The sequence below is a fragment of the Larimichthys crocea genome, chromosome VI, assembly GCF_000972845.2.
Source record: "Larimichthys crocea isolate SSNF chromosome VI, L_crocea_2.0, whole genome shotgun sequence".
Classification (NCBI taxonomy): Eukaryota; Metazoa; Chordata; class Actinopteri; family Sciaenidae; genus Larimichthys; species Larimichthys crocea.
Window position 1 is genome coordinate 7171210 of NC_040016.1, and position 24192 is coordinate 7195401.

The following is a 24192-nucleotide window of genomic DNA, read 5'->3' on the forward strand; positions in this document are numbered from 1 at the left end:
GTGAGAATGATCATTAGATAGACATAGAAGTTAGTTGCAGCTTGTGTTGCCCTAAGCCAAATTTTATTTATAAATTATGTATTGATTTACTGATTTATTCAGTATCATCACATCAGTGCCCTGCTGTGTCTCCCATATATAGATTTTATTTGGCAGTCGGCCAAAAAGTGTTTGTTTCTGTTTTTGTATTAATTATTTCTTCATATTATAAGTGGTGATGCAGTTGAAAGTGAAGATGAAACTGAAGCGTCTGCCAGAAAAGTGCATTCATGTGACTTCACACTGAATTTTCAATCATGTTTGCAGCATTAAAAGTGAAATGTCATACAGTGGCTTCATATGTTTTGCTAATTGTGATACTTTAAATAGTATAACCTACATAATTTTATCACTTTACCTAAATGGCTACATCGTTTCTAATAATATGTCTTTTATTGTTGTCGCCATAATATATTTCTAAATCTGAAAAAGGAAGGAAAAAAAAAGAAGAATGTATGCCATGTATTCTCATAAGACTAAACATTTCAAACACCTCATTCTGTCTCTCCTGTGAGAAGATGATATATACTGTGCTCTGCATATTGCCTAGTACTTGGGCGTGCATTTAGCACACTTGCTACTGAACAACTGTTATTTTCTGAGCCTTTTGTATGGTGGGCCCACAGTATCAGGGAGGCGTGGGGAAGATGATAGATCCTGAGTGCTCACTGCATACAGAGGCCTTGGATTCAAGTAGCGGCTAACCATTCATTTAAAATAATTTCATGTTTCCCTCCACCAATTCTCTGTTCTTCCACTGCTATTATCAGAGCAATTGTGGCAACATACTATTCAGAGAATGGCAGCCATTGTCTCTTTTTTCTTCTGGGCTGACAAACAGTTTTTTAATCAGTATTATTAGTTTACAACAGGAATTTAAAAAAACACTTGCATAAAATAGCTGCCTGCCAAGCTGAAGATATTGTAGATTTGCTAATGTAGCATTGCTTTTTTGTTTTTTTTTTAAATCAAGCATTGAACCTAAAAGAAAGATAGAGTACCCTTGCTTCATCATCTAATGGTCAAATAAAGAACAACCACGCAAAAGAAACTGCTAGATCTTCCACACAAACCTCAAAATGGATGTTTGAAGTTTGAAAACATTTTTAATAGAAATAAAAATTTTGTATAAAAAAAACTAAACATGCTTCACACACTTCATTAGTTTTCATGAGGTTTTACAAATACATAGTCAGATAGCCAGGCACTGTATCTTTTTGTACATTTTCCCCAATTTTAGGATATGTCAGGACATAAAGCAGACATCATCAATCTATTTAATAACATACATTAACTTGCCATTTAATTTGGTCAGCACTCACATTTTATTCTGCAACACAAATGGTGTTGAAAGTAATACAGAGGGAGGCATGAAAAGCAGCATTGAATTCACAACACAAATGACCCCACAATGTTTTTTTCCCCAAGACATTAGAGGGCTTTTATACTGCATGAAGCCAACTATTAATCTGTTCAGCGAGCTCTGGGTGATTGATAGAGATATTGTATACTTTTGCAATTAGATTTTCATTTGTTGAAAAGCCTTACAACTTCCTGACACCTCCTCCTCATCATGAAAGTGCCTGAGGAGGACATGTGTAGTAATGAATTTTCTCAGTAGCTGGTCCATTATGGATATCACCTTTAGGGCATATTGAACAATCCTCCCAAGGGCATACTTCATCTTAATTCCCCTCCTAATGGATCTGTACAGCTAAGATTTACCCTTACACTACGTGTGACCAAGAGAATATCTGGTGGCAGTGATGGGAGGGTCGTCCTGAATGACAGCTTACAGTAAGATCTCCTGGCTAAAATACAGTTTATTTTAACCACAAGCCTTTGTTTCAAAGCACATACAGGTATGCGGAGGGCAGTGGCAGCCTTAGGCTAGCTGGTAATACAAATCATGGCCTCACTTAAGCACAGATAAATAATCACTCACTAGACCTTCACCATTTGAGAACAGTTTTTAACGCACAATAGGCTCGAGCCCAAACAATTGTTAACAACGCTGCAACAGAGTTTAAACGCATTCCAAAGATATTATTTTTTCTTTTTCTTCTTATTTTTTTTTCTAACAACACAACACAGGATGTTGAAACTGGCATGCTCAAAATTGGCAGAGACCATCTTATATTTGTAGTCATTCTTATTAACTCAGTGGAAACCTGGAGGAGAAAAAAAAAAAGAAATAAAAAAACAACGAGTCTGGTACAGATTTGTTGCATTGTTGAGATGATCACCAGTCCTTGGACTTGTGAGGTCGGGACATGTTTAGAAATAAAAACAAACACAATTCCCACTATCCATGGACCTTGTTTTCATGCCTTTTTGGTGTTGATTAATCCTTTGTGATGCCTTGAGGGTTTTAAGATTAATTACAGTTTGCAAAACTGGCAGACGACACTGAGAACACCTGAACATATTCTTGATTTTAGTTCAGTTTCAGTCAGAACTGCTCAAGATGACAAAGAAGTCTTTGAAAGAGGGCATAGCTGAAATGTAAACACTCAAAAGGAAAGCTCCATCCGTCAATCTCCAGACCTCTGCCATGCAAGTATTTTTCTTTTTTTGTGTGTGAGTGTATTCTTGTGAGGCAGACAGAAGATGGAACCTTACAATTGTACTGTTATTTGTTCTGGTCCCCTGTTTTGTCCATCAATGCGGTCTATCGTCGCCATGTCACATCTTTGTGCAACGCTCCTGTGATATCCACCCGAACAATGACACATCCATTCTTTTTTGCCGGCCGTGTGAAATTCCACTGCATGTTTTTCTCCATCAGGGTGAAAATCCTGAATTACGGTAAGAACCTTTGTCCATTAGATTGCATGGTTGCTGTAGCTGATGTAGGTTTGCTTTGTCGGGAAAGCTGAAAGAGGAGAATGAGAGGGGAAATTCAAATGGAGTCATGGTGAACTATTGTCACATATGAGACGAGGAAGATGTGGGCGGTTGTTTTTGCTGTGTTTTTCCTGTGTAACAAGTATAAGATGAAATGTCAAATGATGGTTGAAAATGAGTGTTCGGTTGCTGCTCAGTTCTTGTGCTGCAGTGTAGAAAAAATGTAAATAATATCCCTGAATTTCTCAACTCTACGCCTATATTTTTGGCCTCAATACATGCTTGTATAAACTACAACAGATGGGGGTTTCAGTAAAGCCCACTCCCCGCCCCAAACACCTCCTTTTCCTTCAACTATCAGGTCTCAACTTTCCAGTTGTCTACCCAGACTGTGTTAGCTGATTCGCTGAGGTGGAGCAGATAAATCCTGACATATCACCACCAGATCTCAGCAGTTGTGTGAGCTGGCCCAGACAGGAATTTTTCAATTTCATCAAGCCATATATCCACAGTGGCAATGACAATGACAAATGGTGCTTATTCAAATAGCCATGCACTGTACGGCCCCTGTAAACGGTAACCCCATCAGGATAAATTGCTGCTGGCTATCAATTCTGCGCCTTTGCCTTCTCGCCACTTATTGTAACAAAAGGCCCTATTAACCCTCCACAGAAACTTAAAGGAAGATAAGAATTAATGTTGCACTAGTGTGTTTACATGCAGCTATCTTGATAGGCCTCACTGTGGTGTGCCATTTTTACTCTAGTGCATTGTCACACAGTTTATATTGATTTCAGTTTTCTGTGTTAACAGTAAATACAATGTCAGCTCTTTTATTCTCCTATGAAGGCAAACATTTCTCACTACCGTTGGTATAAAAAGTGAGGAGTAAATACAGCTTTAAAACGTGTGACAATGGGTGCAATTCCTTGTTAGCACAGGCCAGACAGAGGAAATGTATCTCTGGCGACAGACGTAACCGATTAAAGCATTTTCCTGCCCGAGGCAAGCCGAGGAAGAGCGTTCTGGACGTCCCGTGAGTAATTTCTGCTGACTCAATCGCTGAAGTCGTTATTTACTTCACTTGTATAAATCCAGGGTGTGTTACTGATACGGTAGAGCCAAGCATTTTTATCAGTATTGAGATTAGGAGGAGGCACGCACTGGGAGACTGAGCTGCTTCAGAAAGTTCAGATGCCTTTTGATTATTATGTGTACTCCTAAACTGTGTTTAAAAAAAAACATACTCATGGCAAGATAAGGCCTTGAATATGAGGGTTTTATCTCAAACTCAAACATATTACATTTATAATACAAAACAGTAAAATGAACTGAGTGGATAATTGGCTTCATGAATTACTTAAATTGTTCATAGTATAAGTCATTTATGATGAAAAGATTCAGTAATTTTTTACTTTAACCACATTGAAATTCTTTTAATCTTCTTGTACATACATATTCTTTTTATTTATAAGTGACAGCAGAAACTATTAGTTAACTAACTGATTAGTTGATTTACACAATGTTCGGGGCATTTATTTTTTTTTGTAATTGTTCAAGCCACTTTCAGCAGGTTTAAGCTGCTTAAATGTGATTTCTTTGGGATTTTGACTGTTTGTTAAACAGAAACTAGCTAGTTTAATGGGTCACATTCACTTCTGGGAAATTTCAAGAGGCATTTTTCACCCTTCTGACATTTTATAACCAGAACAACGATTGACGAATTGATTGAATGAAATAATGATTAGATTAATTGGCTGTGCATCTAGTTTCCAAGAACCTTTCAGCTACTGTATGACCAAGCTGACACCAAACTGTCTCTTTCTAACTCTAAAAGAACGGTCGAACAAGAGAGAACTACCATGTTATTTAAGTTTGAGACCCGTGACTTAAACAAGAATTCAAGTACCAAGATTGTTAGTTTCCTGTTGATTCACTAGTCAGTTAGTCAAATATTTATTACAGTACTAGTTGAAACAGTGCTGGGGTGTAAATGGAGATAGGAGTAGTCAAAAAAGAAAGGTTCATCTTTGAATGTGGAACATGTCAAGGTGTAAAATTTCATGTGTATCCACTTAATTTTATAAAATAATGATGAAAATCACATTTGTGAACATCAAGAGAAAATCGCAATGGAGAAAATAAATCAATGTTTCCCACATTTTAAGGTTTTAAGGTTGCATTGTTGTGATCCAGCTGTGATCCGTTCCTTCATGACTTCACCCCCCTCTCCACCCACATAACTGAGAATCCTCACTTACAAACAATTAGACCCCTGCTCTTCCCAACCCCCTATCCGAATGAACAGTTACTGGATTCAACGGAGTGTTAAATAACATGCTACACATTGTTAATAAGTAATTATTCTTTACTCTGCTTCTGATCTCTGGATCAATGTGTCTGATTTACAGGCAATAAAGGACAAACATGCCAGAGGACAAAAAAGAAAAAAAAAGGAGGAGGGGTTAAGTCAATGGCATTCTCATTATCATTTGTGGACTTACTTTGTGTTTCGAGGCTTTCACACAGCTCAGTCTTGGCTTCTCCGTTGGGTCTGAGTCCAGCCTTGGGGTTGAACTTGTTGGACATGGTAGCGGCGGTAACCACAGCCTTGAGGCTGCGTGTGCGCTTGGGCACATTCTGCTCAGGGTGGAAGAGAACCACATACACCTTCGGCATGTAGAGCAGTCCAAGAGACACTGAGGCGCTCAGGCTCACAGAGATGGTCAGAGTTGTTGTTTGAATGTACATCTGCAAGAGGCAAACAGAACATACACAACACAAACAGTTTAGTCTGTTATCTGGCACTGGATTGTGCAGATGTTTCTATATGGGTAGTGGCCTGTACAATACAAGTGACATCTGCTGTGTATCATAATAATTAGGGCATCCAATGACCCATTTGTTGGCCAAGCTGTTGTTAAAGTAGTTTCTACTGTGTCCAATAGAGGCTTCAAAACTATTTCATGGATGTGATGTTATAAAACTTGTTTTAAATCAGTATCTCATCTGCTTTAACGGCGTGCCTGCCAAACCAGCCAAGGCCACCTTGTTTGTTTAATTTTCTGCCATACTAGTTTTATTATGGCCATCACGTCAACCAGAACACAGTTTTGAGAACACCAGTCGATTGGATCTTATTCTGGCTTATAACAAGCAAGCCCGTAATAAAGAAACAAGCTTGTGAAAATTTTACACATGGTCAAATCCTCTGAATCACGAGGGAGGGCAACTCACAGTATCATTCTCACTCATTTCATTTTAATTGTTTCCAAAGCTGCAGCAAATTAATGAGTCATCTTCAGGGAAGCATTAAAGAAGGAAAGCTACTGTAATTTATGTACATCATACTACGTTGTGACTGCTTGACTGGCTGAGTAAGAGGAATTAACTTGTAACTTCTGTATTACAGGAGTTACAATTTAAAGATACTGCAGACTTGAATGCATCTAAACGTTATGGCATTCTTTACAGTTTTACTGCTCCTTTTGTAGATAGACTGATGAGGGGGAGGTGTTGGCCTGGGCACCAACATTTGGATATTACAGCATATATTTGGTTGTTTATCAGCACTACGACTACTGAAACAGTTCTCTTTGAATCAGTGATTTTGCTTTTTAGTGTTTGCTGCCATAACGGTTATCTGCAATGGTCATGTCACATCTTTCAGACTGGAATTTAGAGTCGAAGATTTCAAGGGCTGGCTTTTGGCTGGCAGTTAAACCTGAATAACATAAATCATGAACTAAGTACCTAAATTAAAATGAACTATTCACTTGCACATGGTTACAGATGAACTGCTACATGAAGTTTTCCAATTTAGGGCATTTATCTAGTGTGAGAAGTAGTAGGAGTAATGAGTTGTAGGGCTGTGGGGCAATTCGTCTCCAAATGGCTACTTGAGACTGGCTGCAGAACAAGTCAGTTTTCATAAGCCCTCATATTAAAATGCCCAACTTCATGTCACAGATATGGCGTCTATATTTGTACTCGCCAGGGTCCACATAATTGATGATGTTGATTGCCATATCGCAGCACAGTTGAGCTTATATGTAGGAATATCAATGTTTTGACGTTAGTACTTTGACACAGAGGCCTCTACTTCGTGTCGTGTGTTCCATTTATGGCACACAGTTGCAGGATACAGTGTATTTACTCTAATATGGCCAGAAGCTGGCAGTTGACATTATCAACTCAGGAAAAAGAAATCTTATGAGAAAATGAAAGGCTGTTATTACTGAGCTTCACCATGCAGATAAATGCATTGTCTTCCAGTAAACAGCACAATAATCATCCAAGTGTGGAAATAGATAAAGTTTCAATGTAGTTTGTCTCTCTTGCTTGCCGACTCTCTCGTATGTCAAAAAACAAAACCATCCATAATCTAAATTTGATCAGTAAGCAGCAAATTCAATCCTGCTCTGAAGCCTGATGATCCAGCTGCTGCTACAAAAAGCAACATAAACCATCAACATAAGTTTTGCTAGTTTTTAAGACATTTAATAAAGCATACTTTCAGTTCCTATCTTCTAAAGGCGGTTTACTAAACAGTTAGCAGCATAATTATTTCTTTAAATTAAAAAAAAGCGCGTGTATGTGTTATTTTCTTTGCAGGGTGAATATAAAACACTGCTGTGGGTTTGAGTGATCTGTATCTCAGTGGAAATGAGTGGGCGCTGGGTATAAAAAAGTGGATTATTGTTCTTAGGTCACGATTTACAGCTGTAATTAAACCACTGTTGATTGAAGTATTCCAATATATAATCATACCTTGCACTAACAGGTCAACATCTTCTGGGGCCATGATATCAGACTCAGCTAAAACCAGGCTGTTATTCTTAGGCTTTGTACCTTAAACTATAAATATTTCATATGATTCTACTGTTAGTGTAGCATCTCTTTCTTTTAACTGAGTAAGTTTTCATCAACTACTGTGTGACCCTCAGTAGATCCCCGCTGGTTTTTCATCAAAGCAGAGTAACATTTAGCTCCCCAGATGTGACCCCTGCTTCAATATCTTGTTTGTTTTCATTATTTGTGACTCTCCATGGTGCTTTTCCCGTCAGACTGGCTGCATCTCATCTTAGCCAGTCCTGGTACCATGTGGGACTGCTGGCTGGAGAGAACAATGGAAGAATAGAGGCTGTATGAGAGAGGGACAGCTGCAGTGGTCCCCACCCAGCTGTAGGGAGTGTTACCCAGTGAACTGCTCTGGGCTCGGTTCACTGCTGCCTTAGGGACTGACTGTTGAACCCAAGCTGTTACTCACATGAGCAGAAAAAATGGAAAAAAGGTTCTGCCTTTCAACCAAGAATAGCTGTCTTCAAAGCCATCTTCGCGGTCAGTTAATAGGAGGATTGAGCTGAAATAGTATCAACATATTTTGAAAGAAATACTGCTATACTTCTGGAATCTATACATTACCTGATGATCAAATGTATGCAAAATTAGTTCAGGTTTTAGTATATTTAAAGTAAAGTTAAATATTCTATTAACAATGATACAAAACAGAGAGAAGGCAGATAATTCTCGCAATGCAGGAGCAAACTTTCTTTCTGCTAAAACAATATTTGCTGATTGATTTAATTATTTCAGCTGTCAGCTTCAAATTAAATGTTGTTTCTTTAGGACACAGATAAAAAAACTGACAAAACAAACACTTAAAGATATAAAATACTAAACAGTCCAATCAAAAGCACTCCACTGGTTACACAATATCAATCAGATGAAACTCTTCACACATATATAAAAGCCTCATACTGAATTATCATTTGCTTTATTATTTTGAACAGTAGCATACATTTGGAGCCTGACTGATACTGGAATTTGATGCCAATATTAATATTTCAGATTACAAAATCAAATGATGATGCATTAGGTGATCAGCCTGTTATTATTATTTTTTTTTTAAATATACAAATAATTGAATACTTTGTATAACATTTTATTAGGATCTTTTAAATGTTAAACATAGAGTTGCACTTTCCGGTGGAAACTATGTGACTTTTTAAATGATCCCAAACATATCTTTGGCATGTCTGTACTGCAATCTGTTATTTATGAGCTGACCTTGTTGCAGATATATACACCAATACATCCAATAAGCTTCTGAGTCATCCGGGTCATCTTTTTTTTCGAGAAGAGTTAAATTTGGGGCAACTGGACTTGGCTGTAGATCCCTGAAGACGTTTCACCTCTCATCCAAGAGTCGTTCAGGTTTGTCGTTCACACCAGACCTCAGGTGACTTTAAGAACTCTGCCGACAGTCGTCGCAACAACAAGGAGCACTAATGAAACACGTGGAAACAATAATCTCACCTATAGGCTACATACCTGGTTTTGGGTCATAACTAAAGAAGCCTCTTGGATGAAAGGTGAAACATGCTCACCGATCTACAACAAAGTCCAGGTGCCTTAGTTTTAACCCTCCTCGAAGATACATTCAATATATGCAAAAAGCTAAATCTTGGCTGATATATCTCTAATTTATCGATCTGACTTGAAACACAATTTGACCTTATTATAACAGGACGATTCCACCACTAGTTTTTATCTGATCGTATTTAACTATTGCCTAACCCGGATTTGAACATCAGTATTTTTCTGTCTGGTATTTCATCAGGAGAAAAACCTCCAACTCCAACTGTACTGTTTCATGGAGCTGCAGTGCATTTGCTTACAAATAGAGTCCTGTTTTCATTGTCAGACCAACTCCAGTGTTCAATCCATTAATTTGTTTCCTCCCGATTGCAGTGCACCTGAGCATGCACAGAGTGGAGCTCATAAAAGCGAGTTGCTGTATATCTCACACACACACCTATCATCACACCACCATTAACAGATCTTGCCTGAGGCAAAACATAACATAAAAGAAGCAGCGTATAGCGGCATTAATGACTGAACTAGATGTGAGGAATACAGTCTATCAATGAGAGGAGTTGAAAATAAATCCAACATCACAAGTGTGACACAACTGAGTCATAACATCTGCAGTAAATGATAATGTAAGATTAAATTAAGGTGGATAATTGTAAGCAGGTTCTATTTTCAGCCAGGGACTCTAGAGTGTTTCTACTTTAGGATGAATATGATCAAATTCATTTAAACTGCATAATTCCCTCTTTGCATTAAGCAAACACATTATTTCTCAGCATGCTATGGAATTGTTCAGCAGAGGAGTTTGCTGCATGAGAATTCACTATAATTGCACTTCAATTAAGCTAATAAACAAATAAAAGCCTTAGGGGACACAATAATATAGCTCCATGGGAGAGTGCCATTTATAAAGATCACAGTTATTTGGCCTTGATTAGCTTCACGTCCTGTACAGCCATTATTGGAGCGCCCAGAGGTCAATGGGCAAGACCCAGATGACTGCTGTGCTATAGTCCTAATGAATGCAACGACTGCTCTCTGAAGTCAGAGATGATGCTCAGCTCCCTCCACTCTGTAGAATCAATCTTCATTATGCATTACTGGGCCTGCAGGACTTTGTTGTTAATAACGCTGTTTATCTTTTTGTATTGAAAAGAGACAAAGAGAAAATGCAAAGGACTGGGAGGTTGGTAACAGGTAGCAGGGAAAAACATCGAGCCGACACAGTCATGAGCGCACTCCTGTCTGACATCTGGTCTGACTGAGCTCACTGCAACTCCCACTCTTTGTCTGACTAGTGCACTGACAGCAGTTTTTTGTCATCGAGTTGGCAGTGCCAATAGTGTGATGGAGACTTCATAGAGAAATAAACAACACCACTCAATTCATCAGTCCATTCATGCACTGTAATGGCAGGACCTTTTTTTGTGTGGGCTGATTGAATTTGAACTGAGCCTATTGTGCTGAAGCCTCATTCCCATGCATGCTATTGTCCAACACCGCTCCTCCTGCCTCTGTCTTTGAGGCAGCCACTGATTTAGGCTGTTTCTCCAGGTAAGCAGGTGTCACATCTATTCCTGAATCTCGCATAAATCTCGGTGATCACGCTCCATAGATAGACCAGATGTCCCTGTTTGAATGACAGAGAAAGCCTCCCATGGCATTTGTTACATTTATCCTGGCACCAGATGACAAATAAATGACTGTGCTTATAAGGCTGAGGCAGGGGCCTTGCTGTTAAATGGCGATGAGCGCATAGGCAGCTAGATAAGGTAAATCAAGACACAGGGGAAGTGGAGCATTTAATTGCTCTGAAAGACGTGTCAATGTGGGCTGTGAGGCTTTGTGGAGCCTGTCATTTACAGTACGATGATTATGAGGTGTGTTTGCTTTGACATGTTAATTCCTTAAATAAGAACATTGTTTATGTAACAACTCAGATAATCAGCTGTAGGGATTCACCAATGGGCTTGGTCTGCTCGAGGTTTCTGCCTGTTAAAAAAAAGTTTTTCCCCGTCGTCAAGTGCTTGCTCATCGTGGAATTGTTGGGTCTCTGTAGATAATATTAAAAAGAGCATGGTCTAGACCTGCTCTGTATGGAAAGTGTCATGAGATAACTTTTGTTATGATTTGGCGTTATATAAATGAAATTGAATTGGACTGAATTTAATTCGTCAGTTTCTTCCTAAACAATGGGTTAAGATGACTACTTCATTAAGATTATGGGACTTTGATATGCATGGTTAAAACAAACCAGCATGGTCATGAACAGCAGTCTCCTGTGAAGAACCACAACTTCCTCCTTTGATTATTTTCCCACTTGGAGTCTTTTTTGTGTGTAGGATGTTGTGTCATCTAGTGGTGCAGCTGCTGACTGCAATCCTGTTGTTTCAACCTCTTGCAAAAGGCTGTGTCTAGAGCGATGTCTGTTCTGGGCTACATGGAGGACTCCATGGAAGAGGACCTGTCAGATCTAAAAAAGGCTCATTCCAAAACATGATTTCTATGTTTATACACTAATTGAAAACATAGTTATACATTTTCCATGATATTCTGTATAGCCCTTTAAATCGTATGCACTGGACCTTTAAAAGCAGTCTACAATAAGTAAGTGCTGCATAGACTGCCAGACTAAATCACTTTAGAGTTAAATAAAGTATTTCCGACTCAACACTCAGAGGCCCTTTTGGTTATATATTGAAAATGATTATTCTCTCTCAAATGAGGAAATAATAAAATGTAGGACATTTCCCTGAAGCAAGACTTCCATTTTGTTTTACATTTCATGTCTTACCTTAACAAAGCCCAGGGCTATGGGAGAAGTTTTCCAAATTATAAAAGTGGAACTATCTCCCAGCCATTGTGTGTACATTTGTCTACAGGAAATAATAATTAATGAGTGCCTAATATCTTTTAGGAACAAGAAAATAGAAAGAAAGAGTCTTATGTGTAAGAGAAAGTTTTTTAAGGGTTCGTAAATAAGATTTATCTGAGGTATGGAGGAGGAAGAAACAAAGTAGGACTTAACTCACTCTTCAAAGATTTTTTTCTTCTCTTCTGTTTTACTATTCAAAGCCATGCTAGCTAATGGATTACCTCATCCTCCAAAAAAGCTGTTCAATCTCTCTGTGATGGTATAATTCTCTTTCATCTTCAGAGAGAGGAGATGGAATGACTAAACAAAGACCTCGCTCATATCCATGCTGCTGTTGACATGCGACTTAAGATGTGCAACACTCACATTAAAAAATAATGTGGTCTTGGACTGCTTTTTCTTTACTCTGTGTGCTGTGAGTGTTATGATCAAGAATCTGTAGTGATGATAACTGACATTTCCCTGAATATATTTCAGTAAATGTAACAACAAGCAGCATCTGTTTAGCTCCACAGGTCTCGTTGTTTTCAACATGTTGATGCTGTTGCTCGGTTTTAGTGTTAACACCAAAGTTTACAGCGTGAGATGAGCCCAATATGCAGATTGACAGTAGTTTCGTCTTCCTGGTGCTAACACAACATGCAGCGTATGAAAATAAGTTATTATACTGCTGGTGACATACACATAAACACTGCATTATTAATGTAATTCAATTGGCTGCAGTCATATGCAGATTTTCTGCATTGCTGTAGACTATAGAAATTATTTTGGGATGCTGAGCATGACACAATACACACACTCAGTCCCCTCATGAATGTTTTTACACAAAGGTAACTATCACAACCAGTTTCCCAGACCAGCATTCTGATGCATTGTTTTGTTTAATCCCAATGGGAAGAAGGTAAGGATTAATTTGTTGCATCTGTCAGACCCATGCTGGCACCGCTGATAGTGTCCATGCCAGTATGAGGTTTTTCCCTCACCACAGTCCTCTCTTGTAGCCATGGAGCTTTTGTTACACTGCCAAAAGACCTCTTTCAACTGGATCTACACAATTCTACTGTGCCATTGTTGTACTGCTTTGGCTTTGTACCCAGACAGTCTCCAATGAACGCAAGTTCCAAGCCTAGACTCCATTTCCATGTCCCTTTTGGATCCCTCTTGACCTGTAGCCTCTCAGTGCTCTCACTGGATGTGATCCAGGTCCTTGGTTCATGAGGTCAGGCACATTGATTTGACATGGGAATACAAGTGTGAGCTTGTGTTTGGGTAAACAGCTCATGGGTCTCTACTGCACTGTGGCATACAGCCATCACATATATGTGAGTCATGGGTTTGTGTGCTGCCTGCAGAGGTATTAGGGAATGCACTCAAACTGTGCCCACATTTGTAGGTTGTTGGTTGAAAACTGATGTTTTCACATAACATCCCATTTTTGGTGGTTGTATTAGCTGTTGAGATTAACTTGATTTCTGCTCTTGTCAGCCAGAGTGCAATATTTTAATAAGAAAATAAGCACTGTAAAGGAAATAAAACAAGTTCAACAAGTAATTATTTTGTTGAACTAGTCACAGGTGTTTGAGACCGAAAACCTGTGACATTTATGCAGATGACATGAAGAAATTCCTAATACCTAGAAATAACTAGTCACTAAGTATCTCACAAATGAGTAGATGTACCACCACTGCTAGTATGTTTTATGCTATGTTAATGTGTTTTCACCTGCTGCAGCAATGTTCAGGATTGCAACATTACAACATTCTTTTGGGCAAACTGAGATGAAATACATAAAAATGATGAAGATAAAAAATTAGGAAGGGAAGCTGGTTTGATTTTGATTTGAAGAACTTTAGTGTAGCTGTAAAGATTTCTGCAAAGAGCTGTGAGCTTACCTTTTCTGTGGACTGTGAGGTGCCAAAGAAGATTGGGATGAATGCTAGCCAAATAATGCAGGTGGTGTACATGGTAAAACCAATGGGTTTGGCCTCATTGAAGGTCTCCGGCACTCCTCTGGTTTTAATGGCGTAGACTGTACAGGTGACCATGAGCAGCATGCTGTAGCCCAGCAGACAGATCAGAGACAGGTCAGAGATGTCACACTTGAGCACACCACGAGCCATCGTCGGGTTAGATGTCCTCTGGTCCTCATAGTCAATAATGGCCTTGGAGGGATCCACGCCAAACCAGATGCACACCCCGAGCAGCTGCACTGAGGCGAGGGTAAATGTGATGACTAGCTGAGAGGCTGGAGAAATGAACCTGGGTGCACTGACAGACATGCTCCCCTGCTCAAAGATGCGGTAAATACGATTGGTTTTGGTAAGCAGGGCAGCATAACTGATACTCATGCCCAGACCCAAGAAGATCCTCCGGAGGGAACAAATACCCACATCAGGAGTGGAAATCATCAGGAATGTTGTGGCATAACAGAGGAAGATACCAGTTAGCAGCACATAGCTCAGCTCTCGGCCTGATGCTTTCACAATGGGCGTGTCGTTGTAGCGGATGAATGTGACCACCACAAACACTGTAGCCATGATGCCAGCGACTGCAATGAGCACAGGAATGACTGCCCATGGAGAGCTCCACTCCAGTTTAACAATGGGGATTGGAACGCAGCCCGTGTGATTCTCGTTGGGCCGCAAATCAAAGCGACACATCTTACAAGTGTAGGTGTCTGCCTGATACTGATAGCCATCGCACCGCTCGCAGTGCCAACAGCAAGGGATGCCCTTCACGATCTTCTTGCGCTCGCCGGCCTGACAGGGATGACTGCAGATTGAGGAAGGGATCTGACGGACCCCGCCGGGCCACTGCATCGAACGAACCTGCAAGGAGGCAGAGCGACACAGGCAGATTAGTACTCTACAAATCTCTTCAATTTTGTCTTTGTCTCTCCCTCTGTGTCCATTTATGCCTATCTGCGTTGTTTAAAGGAGTGGCATGTAGAGGTGGTGATGCTTTATTGATCCGAAGCACCAGCACCCCTGCAGGTCAAGGACAGTCTAAATGGTGGTTGTTTGGGTGTTTGAGCCTGCCCTGAAATACTATTCTGTTTGCTTCAATGATACTTGATTTGTTTTATTTTTTATTTTTGGGGTGCCGGGGGGGTGGAAAAGGGCGAACTAGGGGTCAAATTCCTCATAGATACGGCAAAATTTACCAGCAGGAGGTCAAATTATCTGAAGGACAAGACACAAGAGGAAAGGGGAGACCCACTGTTTACTCCACAGGGAACTGACACGGTGTATTTTTCTTCTTTCTTGCTTTGGTAAATAGTTATGGTAAAAAAGAATCAATACTCAGCTGTCTACAATCTGAAGAAGACAAGATAAATTCAGTTTCTGGATGCTTTGCTCCTTTGTGGGTTTTTTTCCCATTTAGAAGCATATTTGTAAAGATAAAGTAAATTCATAATTTCAAACGGATGTGCTCCCTTTAATGTTATGTTATCAATTATATTCAATTGTGGCAGTTCATTCAGAGCTGGTAAATGTCTCTGTAAATGTGTATTTAATTAACAACTCAAAGAAGACTAATTAAATACAGTCGGCTTTGGAGTCAGAACTGGCACGTTCCACAGTAGGTGTCCACCACAATCCTTTTTTTTTTTTCTTCTTTCTTTTTTTCTTCCACGTTGTTAAAAGACGTAAAGAAGGCAAAGCTCCTCTCAAGCTGCTTCATGTGTTCAATTGTACTCTCTTTTGCCTGCCCTTGGCCTCCTCTTCATTTTGTCAAAACATAATTTATTTGGTTCCTTTATGTAATTTTCTGTTATAATACCAGTACTTCATCACACCCCCTGCTCACAGTATTGTTTTGGGGAGTCAGTGATGCCGTCTGGAGAGATGATATTAAATATGTCTTTCCTTAAGCTCTCATGGTTCTCTTTTCATCACAGGCCTCCCTGTTAATCATTTAAAGCGCCCTCTGGATATTTACACCTTTGAAGATGGCACTAAGCGCTATCAAATGGTTTGGGAGGAGTTAGTGAGCAAACATGCAGCTGCAGAGCTGGAGAAAACAACTTAAGAGAAGGATTTTCGTTGCAAACGCACTAACACAAACATAACACTTGTAGACTAAATGCTATCAATCCTTTCTGAAGATATGTGTGGGAATATAGAAGGTAAAGCTCACGTTGAGATGGAGTTGATCTGTCCAGTGGCCAATTATTTTGTATTCGGCTGTCCGGTTTCTGATCTGGTATTGGTAGATCTCGTAACGTCCAGGGGCATCTCCATTTTCATTGAAGAGCACTGGGTTTCCAGCTATGCCTGAGTGAGAGAACAATCATTATCATTTATTGCACATCACTGAGTTATTCTTGATGTAGTGAGCATGACGTTATGAAAGCAAACTAATATCATTCCACTATATTAGAAACCAAACTAATGATTGTGAATCTGACACATTTTTCTAATTTAGCAAGATGGCTAAGAACAAATTCAACATAACTACTGTGCCAGCAGGAGATGTTATACTTCATGAGAACATACTGTTCATAGAGCAGGAATTGTGTTCATAGACAATTGTTAAGAGAATGATTTACATTTAAAACCAACTTTAGAGTCTTTGCAGAAAATAGTTTGCCATGGAAAACTACAGTTATGTTATACCGTGTTTGTCATGTACAAATACTGAAGAAAGACATTTTTAAAGGCTGAATGTTCAAAAAACGTAATTGAAGTTAATCATAGATATTAAAATTCCAAATCCAATAATTCCTCTGGTAAAAACAAACACCCATGCACATATCCAGATCCAAGCTGCCTTTTGCAACCAGTTTTATGTCACAAGCTACCAAACAACATCCATTAAACGGTTGGATTTTGTGCTTGCGAAGACCTTTGGACAGTGAAAAACTGACTTTAAACAGTTGCATATCCACAGGAGGTCCAGAGGTTTACAACTCTCCCCCCTACTGACCTCAAACACATTTTCCCCACCGCTCATGCTGTCTACCCAAGGTGTTCTTTGATTTATCATTGTGATAACAATGATAAAGACAATGTATTCCTGTGTTCCGGTTTAAGACGCGCTATAATGATGTGTCAGAAAGAAAGCACATTAAAGATTTCTCTGTAAGCTCCCCGATGGAAACTAGATGAGCCACAATTCTACAGCGATCCATTTAATCATGGTAGAACGTGGAAAAGTTCTCCTTAGAGGGAGAACAAGGGAACTTCATGTCTGATTGCTTTTCACATAGTACGTCTACACCTTCAAACATGGATGAAAGCTGTAAGCTCCTGTGTTTTTCTTGCTACATCTGCTTTATTAAAACACGAGCATCCCAGTTAAGAACAATGGCTAAATGTGGCCAATTTCTGCTGATGAGCTTTTTTTTTCTTGCTTTTTGTTTCGATGACGGAGGACGCTGCGCCCTAATCCACATCTCGATGAGTCAGCCCTGCTGGATTACGGCATTAGCGTTTTATTTAGCCTTACCTCTGTGGCAGTGCTGCCCACATCACAAAGCAGTTAGTGATCATGGAGGGATTAGAGTGACTTTATAAAGCAGAGAGGCAGTATGTTAATATAAACATATTAAAAGACTACTGTCAGAATTTTCTTTCAACGATATTATTGTGCCAAGTTTTTATTTCCTCTTTTCTTTTCCTTTAACTTCCAAAGCTTTTAAAAGTTCTTTAAAGCTGTCCGCCTTCCACTTTTGGGGGTGAGGGGCTTTATGCTCAAACCTCATGTAAGTGCTCACATGTATACCACCATCACTGAAAGAGGAAAATAGACCCTGAATGCTACAACGGTGGTTTAGAGAGAATAATGCAGCAACATTACACTGCTGATACAGTATGTTTATATTTAACAGCTTTATGTGTCTTTTGCACATGCGTTTGTTTCACAGATCTCTGTATTTGAGCAATTATTATCATCAATAACCATTATACAGGACGGGAAGCACAACACAAAAATACATTATGTGCTTTCTATAGAAAAGTGATTAAAGCATTTATGTGTGTATGCACTACTTTATCATCCAGGTGTTTCTCAGCTCTAGTCTCTATGTGATCAATACTGTAGCTCCCTTTAATGCAACATGTTTTACATTTTAAAACAGAAGAAGTGAACAGATGGTATTGTGTGCTGGAACATATCATTATACCTCTTTGGTGGTATGCGTTATAGTCAAGCAAATGTAAAAGAGGAATCTGTCTTTGGTAATAAAATGATGGAGGCTCTGTGGGGAAATATTGGCCAGGGTTTCTGTCATCCTGCTGGATGTAGCAGTGTGTCCTCTTCATTAAGAGGGCACAGAGGGGTGCATTTAGAGGCAGGATGGCCAATGTTTGAGTTGCTGATGAGGAATTAGACCTGTCATGTGGCACAAACTGCTTGTCTAAACAGTCCTCTCACTAGTCCGGGTCATAATGAGTTCCACAGAGGCCTCTGCCACCGCTGCACTGTGCTGTGCACTAATATGATGGGGTAGCCTGGGGCCCCACGTGTGTGTATCACAGGCTACGCACTTCTTTTCTTTGCATGTTCTCAAAGAAATATTGAGGTTAATGAAGTGCTTGTAATTATATGTAATATTTAATGACTCTCATGCTTTCACCATGCATGCACACCTTAAGAATTACCCGAGTATGATCATTAATCCAACATGTGCTCGTTCTGCATGGGTGCACAACCGGGACACCTTGGTGAAAGGCAGCACAGCTTGCTGCCCTCTACACCAGTCATTACCTCTTAATGACCTGTTCACAGGCAAGTCATGCCACAAATCTACTTCACTCTTGAAGTGTGTGTGTGTGTCTGTGTGTGTCTGTGTCTTTCCTGCCCCTTTGTCACTGTCATTATATTAGCATGATAAGTCCATCATAGTATATGCTTCTGCTCTCTACAAGTGTCCTCTAAATGAGTTTTAAATGTTATGAGGGTTTTGAAGCTACAAAAACGAGAATATAGGTGTCATAAATTTCCACATAAATGCCAGTATTTAAATTATGGCACTCATGCATAGCCAGCATGAACAAATAAAGAACAAGTAAAACACATTTAACGAGGGTTTAACAGTTCAAGAGGAGGATTGTGTGATTTATTCTGACAAATGGGAGTAAGTCCACGAACAAATTAAAATATAAGATACACTTAGAAAACGTGAAATTTATAAAAGCCTATCTAAACCACTATTTAAGGATTCCGAGTATCCATCTATGTTTTTTGTAGTCGCACGTCATATAATATTTGTATAACAGGTTTTGTAGTGGTACAGCTTGAACGCACTGGGCTCCAGTGCCAGAGCTGATTGTGGCTTTTCTAGACAACGCTTGTGATTCCACCAATTGCAGCTCTCCATCCTGCTCTGCAGAGAATACACAGCTGGTCTGTTTTTGACAATGCCACGACCGGGCATGTCGAGCATCAAAAAGCAGATTGAGTTGGCAGGAAGACCAAAAATGGAACGGGAAATTTGGTCAATTTTTCTAAGTAAAAAACAATTTAACTTTGTAGCCTGGTAGAAGTAGAAGTACATAAAATCAAGTTAACAAAGTCTGGCAGGCAAAATGCTTTGCTTCTGAAACACACCTGCTGTGGAAAGAAACCACATGTAGGATGGACCAAAACATCAGCGAGCTGAGCCCAGTGAAAGCAAGGCGTTACAATGACAGAAGTGGATACCACACTATGATGAATAGGCTTTATATTGACTGTAGAGCTTTAAATTCTTATCGCGTTAAGAAGCAGACAGTCTGATTTGTATGAGTGACAGGTTTAGGTGACACGCTTGTGAAAGAAAGGCAGGAACTCCGCATTATCCAAAGGATATGTACATACGAAACGCATCTTTTGAATTGCATATCCTTGTGAGGAGATAGATGTGCAGCGATGGAAAACCCTCACAGCTCACCTTTATTATACACTCATCACTGCTGTCCCTGGTGAGAAAGATGTAAAGGCGTAAAGGCCACTGCTTTTTTGTCTGCGACTGAGTAAAAATACTTTTCCCTGATGTGATAGGGAGAGACATGAAACACTGGTGGGAAGCTTCATTGAATTGTGGCCCATTGAAGTCTAAACCACTCTTAGATGCATCAAATGCAAAGGTGAGAACAAGAAAGAGGGAAGCTCTAAAGAGTGTCAAACAGAGTATAAAGATGGACTGGAGGTGTTTGATTCTTCTGCTTTGTTCTGTGGCGCCGGCTGCTGCTGAATGAGCCAAAAATGAGCACTTAAAAGGTTGGTGATTTGGAATAAACAAACAGCTACAACTGCAAAATATGATCGGAGAAAAGGTAAAGGCTCTTGAGAAAGCACACAGATACACCAAGACTAGTCAAAAGATCCCAGCCGAGCAAATTTTGTCAGAATACTTTTCATCTTTTCTAAAAGGTTATCTGCCGTCAGCTCGCTTACTGTGCCCCCTGTTGAGACCCTGACAGCCCGCTGAGATACGATAGATAAATGGTTTTGTGAGTGTGCCAGGAGTACGGCCACTATTGTTGTTTTCAAGAAGCTTTCTGACATTTGACCTTTATCAGCTGAGTTACATTACATATGCAACCTAAGACACAATATTTCTGCTATGGATATGGTCTGACTGGAATCTGGAGAGCTGTGCAGCTCTGCAGAGGATGAAATGTGAATTATTTTTAGCAGATGTCCGCTAAAACTGCTGACAATAAACAGAAATCTGTAACAATAGATTCCTGCTGGCTCAGCCTCAAGAGGGATTCTTCACAACAAAAAAATGACCTACTTTCATATACATTTCTGGCAGTTAGTTGGTAAGAAAAGAGGGGTTTGACTGCTCTGTGTTTACTGGTGTGTAACATACTACTATCATAACGCAGAGATAAATATAGACACAGTCCAGTTTCTGCAGTTAGGTTGTTTTATCTACCTGGACAAGTTCAATATACTGCTGTGTGCTGATGCAATTAGATGGAGTGTAGTGTAACCTCAAGGCAACCCCTCTGGTCAGATGGTGTTGTAACATTAATACGGTTTGCCCGGTTAGAACAAAATCCAGCTCAAAAGGACCCACTGCAATAGAGCCTCAAGCCCTTTTTTCCAGGCTGAAAACCTTGTTGAAGCCATGTTATAAAAAGCACCACTCAGTCCTCAGTGTGCGAAGAATCAAACTTGAAAAATGTTGGTGGTGATGCCCCTAAAAGATGATTATTTTACACTCTTGCATGTGATATTCTTTAGAATATTTTACCTATCATGCACTTATTTTACTTAATTACTTACTTTACTTTATTTATTTTTATTTTTTTGTCCATAACTCTCGAATAATACTTTACAGAAAGAATCAAACATCAGTGCCAAAAGGAAAGAATAAAAAAGCTGCCATGTTTTCCCAGAGTGGCTGAATTTAAAATGCCAACTCTGAACTTGATGCCAGAAAGACTATCGATATAGAAGTTTTATCTGGGAAACAGAAAGAGAACACAGATGCTGTTTTACAACAGACCATGAGAACCACTGAACCCAACACGTCCTGTTGTGAACAGCAGTCCATCAGTTGTTTTTCTCCCACATGCTATTGAATTCTGAGCAGCTCAGCTGGTGCAGTTGGAGGTTGAGGGCATCTTAATGGTTGTTGTTGCAGGAGACTGTTTACTTTTTCACCTGAACACTTTACATTGATAAACTTGAGTCAGTAAGGACAGTTCAAATTACTGTTACTTCACTCTTATCTGAACCGACATACATTTTTACTGCAGGACCCTAAACAGAAGGAAGCTTGGCTGAAGCACCTAAATGTTTGTTGTTAAAGTGAGAAAAAATTCAAGCTGGAATAAAGAGATTAAATGTTAATCTATATAGTTTTATGCAGGTCTAAAACCAACTGTATATTTGTACAGTGTTGAGAAATGACTTCCTTTAATATTAATTAATATCACTAGCCTAAAAATGAGGTCTGACATTGTGAACATATCTGCCATTTTACATCCAGGAAGGGTTCATTTGTTTTCCAGGCGTCAGACGCTGTAGTAGAGCTCATAGGAGCTGTTAACTTCATGTCTTTCGGGACAATCAAAGAAATACATCAGTTTGCAAATACATTATACATTTTGCAAATGACAACAATCTGAGAGTTTTTTTTTTTTCTGTAACTCAACATACAACAACATCCTGCATTGAACTCATCTGTGCTTGTCACCATTGGAGCAACTTTAAGGACAGCTAGATGCAGGTTGCTCTGCCAAAAACAAATGATTGGCTTGGCAGCAGTGGTGCAATCTATGGAGGAGTTACTTGTGGAGAAGGATTTAACACTGGCAACCTCTCTTTCATAATAAGAATGTCCCTAAACTTTTGTGACATGAAAGCTTGTGAAGCAAAAGAAAGAAGAAGAAGAAAAAAAAACCTTCTCAAAATGAATTAAACATTGAATTGACATTCTGCCAATGCAACAAGTAGATATTAGAATGACAAATTAGCTTGAAGAACAAGAGTTCAAATGAATAATTTATCTGTGCAAACACTGCATACTCAAGTCTCTCAGAAAGCGTTTTAATTGTCTTAAATTGCTTTGCTTTAAGAAGAAATTGTCTATATAATGAAACTCTCGATCCTTGTGTGTAAGCAGTTCATTATTAATATACCATATGATAGCTGGGCCACATGGAAGTGGAAAGTAGGTCATATAACAGAAGAACCAAACCATTATGCTGGGTTGTGATCCATTAGACGTTAATGTCATCTACATGGATAATATGTTAGCTGCACCAGAAATGCTTTCAAATAAATAAACAGCAGGGTAATGTAATCACATGAAGTACATTAGGTTAGTAAATATATAGCCTTTCGCGGTGTATGTATACTGTAATTACTATATTTGTATGATAATTTAGCTCTTTCTACAATGTAACACAATTCTAACAAACCCTACATGTACAATTATGCTGACATGTCATAGTAGTAGTCGATAGCACGTTGGTGAGTTGGTTGGGCCACCACTTTGGTCCAGAAAGTATCTGAACTACTGTTTGATGGACTGACTTGACATTCACGGATACCAGTAAATAAATCCTTACGACTTTTGTGATTTTCTGACTTTTCATCTAGCTCCTCATTCCCATCAGCTTCAGTTGTACTTACTGTTTAGTGCTAATTAGCAAATGATAGCATGCTAACACGCTAAACAGAGACGGTGAAGCATTATCCCTGATTGACATCAGCATAATAGCATGACAACATTAATATTTAGCTTAAATTATTGTTATTATAGTTAGCTTAAAGTATTCTTTCTTTAATTGTACATAGTAATTGGTCCTGGATCTGTCATAAATGATCCGGTGATATATCTGCTGACATTATGTGCAATTGCCACTGTTGAGACTCGCAAAGTCTTGTATGCGGTTGTGTTTCACAGCCCAGTTTGATTTGTGGAACCATTTTAGTTTGGTATGGTTATCTTATCTTGATTTTGTTTGGTTTATTGTGCGGAGATTCTATAACTGTAACCTGTTTGCTTATACACTACAGTGGACATTGTGTCTTTTACCTTGTATACATCAGCACACATGTACAGTAGGTACTTGAGCAGTGCCCCTTTTGGAGGGATAAAAAACCAAACATGATATAGATGCTAATGCAGTTTTAAACGTTTTGCATTACAAACGTGTGAAGAACCTTTGGTTTACAGACATCTCTAATTATCAGTGTTCTACCTTGCCTGAACCTGAGCATTGTGATGCTTCTTTAGTTTCCCCATCTGGGTTAATGACACAACACAGTGGCCAGATATTTCTCATACTGACTTACCAGGTATAGGCTAATTGAAAATAAAAAAAACGATTAATAGCCATCTGTTTAATCTGGGCTTGGCTGAGATTATTAGTTAGAGATGACAGCCTGATGCTGCTATACTGTATGACTGTAATCCAGCAGCCTGCCACTGTCTCTTACTACTGATGGATAGCTAGATGGGGATCCAGTTTTAACATTGAGCAGTGTTACCATAACATCATATTTAACATTACAGTTATTAACAATGTAATTTTGACTAGTCCTAATTACATTGTGACGAGTCAGAATATTCATTCAAGGTACTTAGGCTAGGCTATAAAGTCACT

The 24192-nt window shown here is 39.2% G+C and overlaps 1 protein-coding gene across 1 annotated transcript in view; it reads right to left on the reverse strand.

Moving 5' to 3' along the window:
- Positions 1-1120: 1120 nt before the first annotated feature.
- LOC104928308 (metabotropic glutamate receptor 4-like) overlaps positions 1121-24192 on the reverse strand; it is a 153576-nt gene continuing 130504 nt past the window's right edge. The window contains exons 8-11 of the mRNA XM_027279098.1: positions 16277-16413; positions 14029-14964; positions 5391-5637; positions 1121-2914 (exon numbers count right to left, since the gene is read on the reverse strand). Of these exons, the coding sequence (XP_027134899.1) occupies positions 2865-2914; positions 5391-5637; positions 14029-14964; positions 16277-16413 (1370 nt within the window). The 3' untranslated portion in view covers positions 1121-2864. The remainder of the gene's footprint in view (positions 2915-5390; positions 5638-14028; positions 14965-16276; positions 16414-24192) is intronic.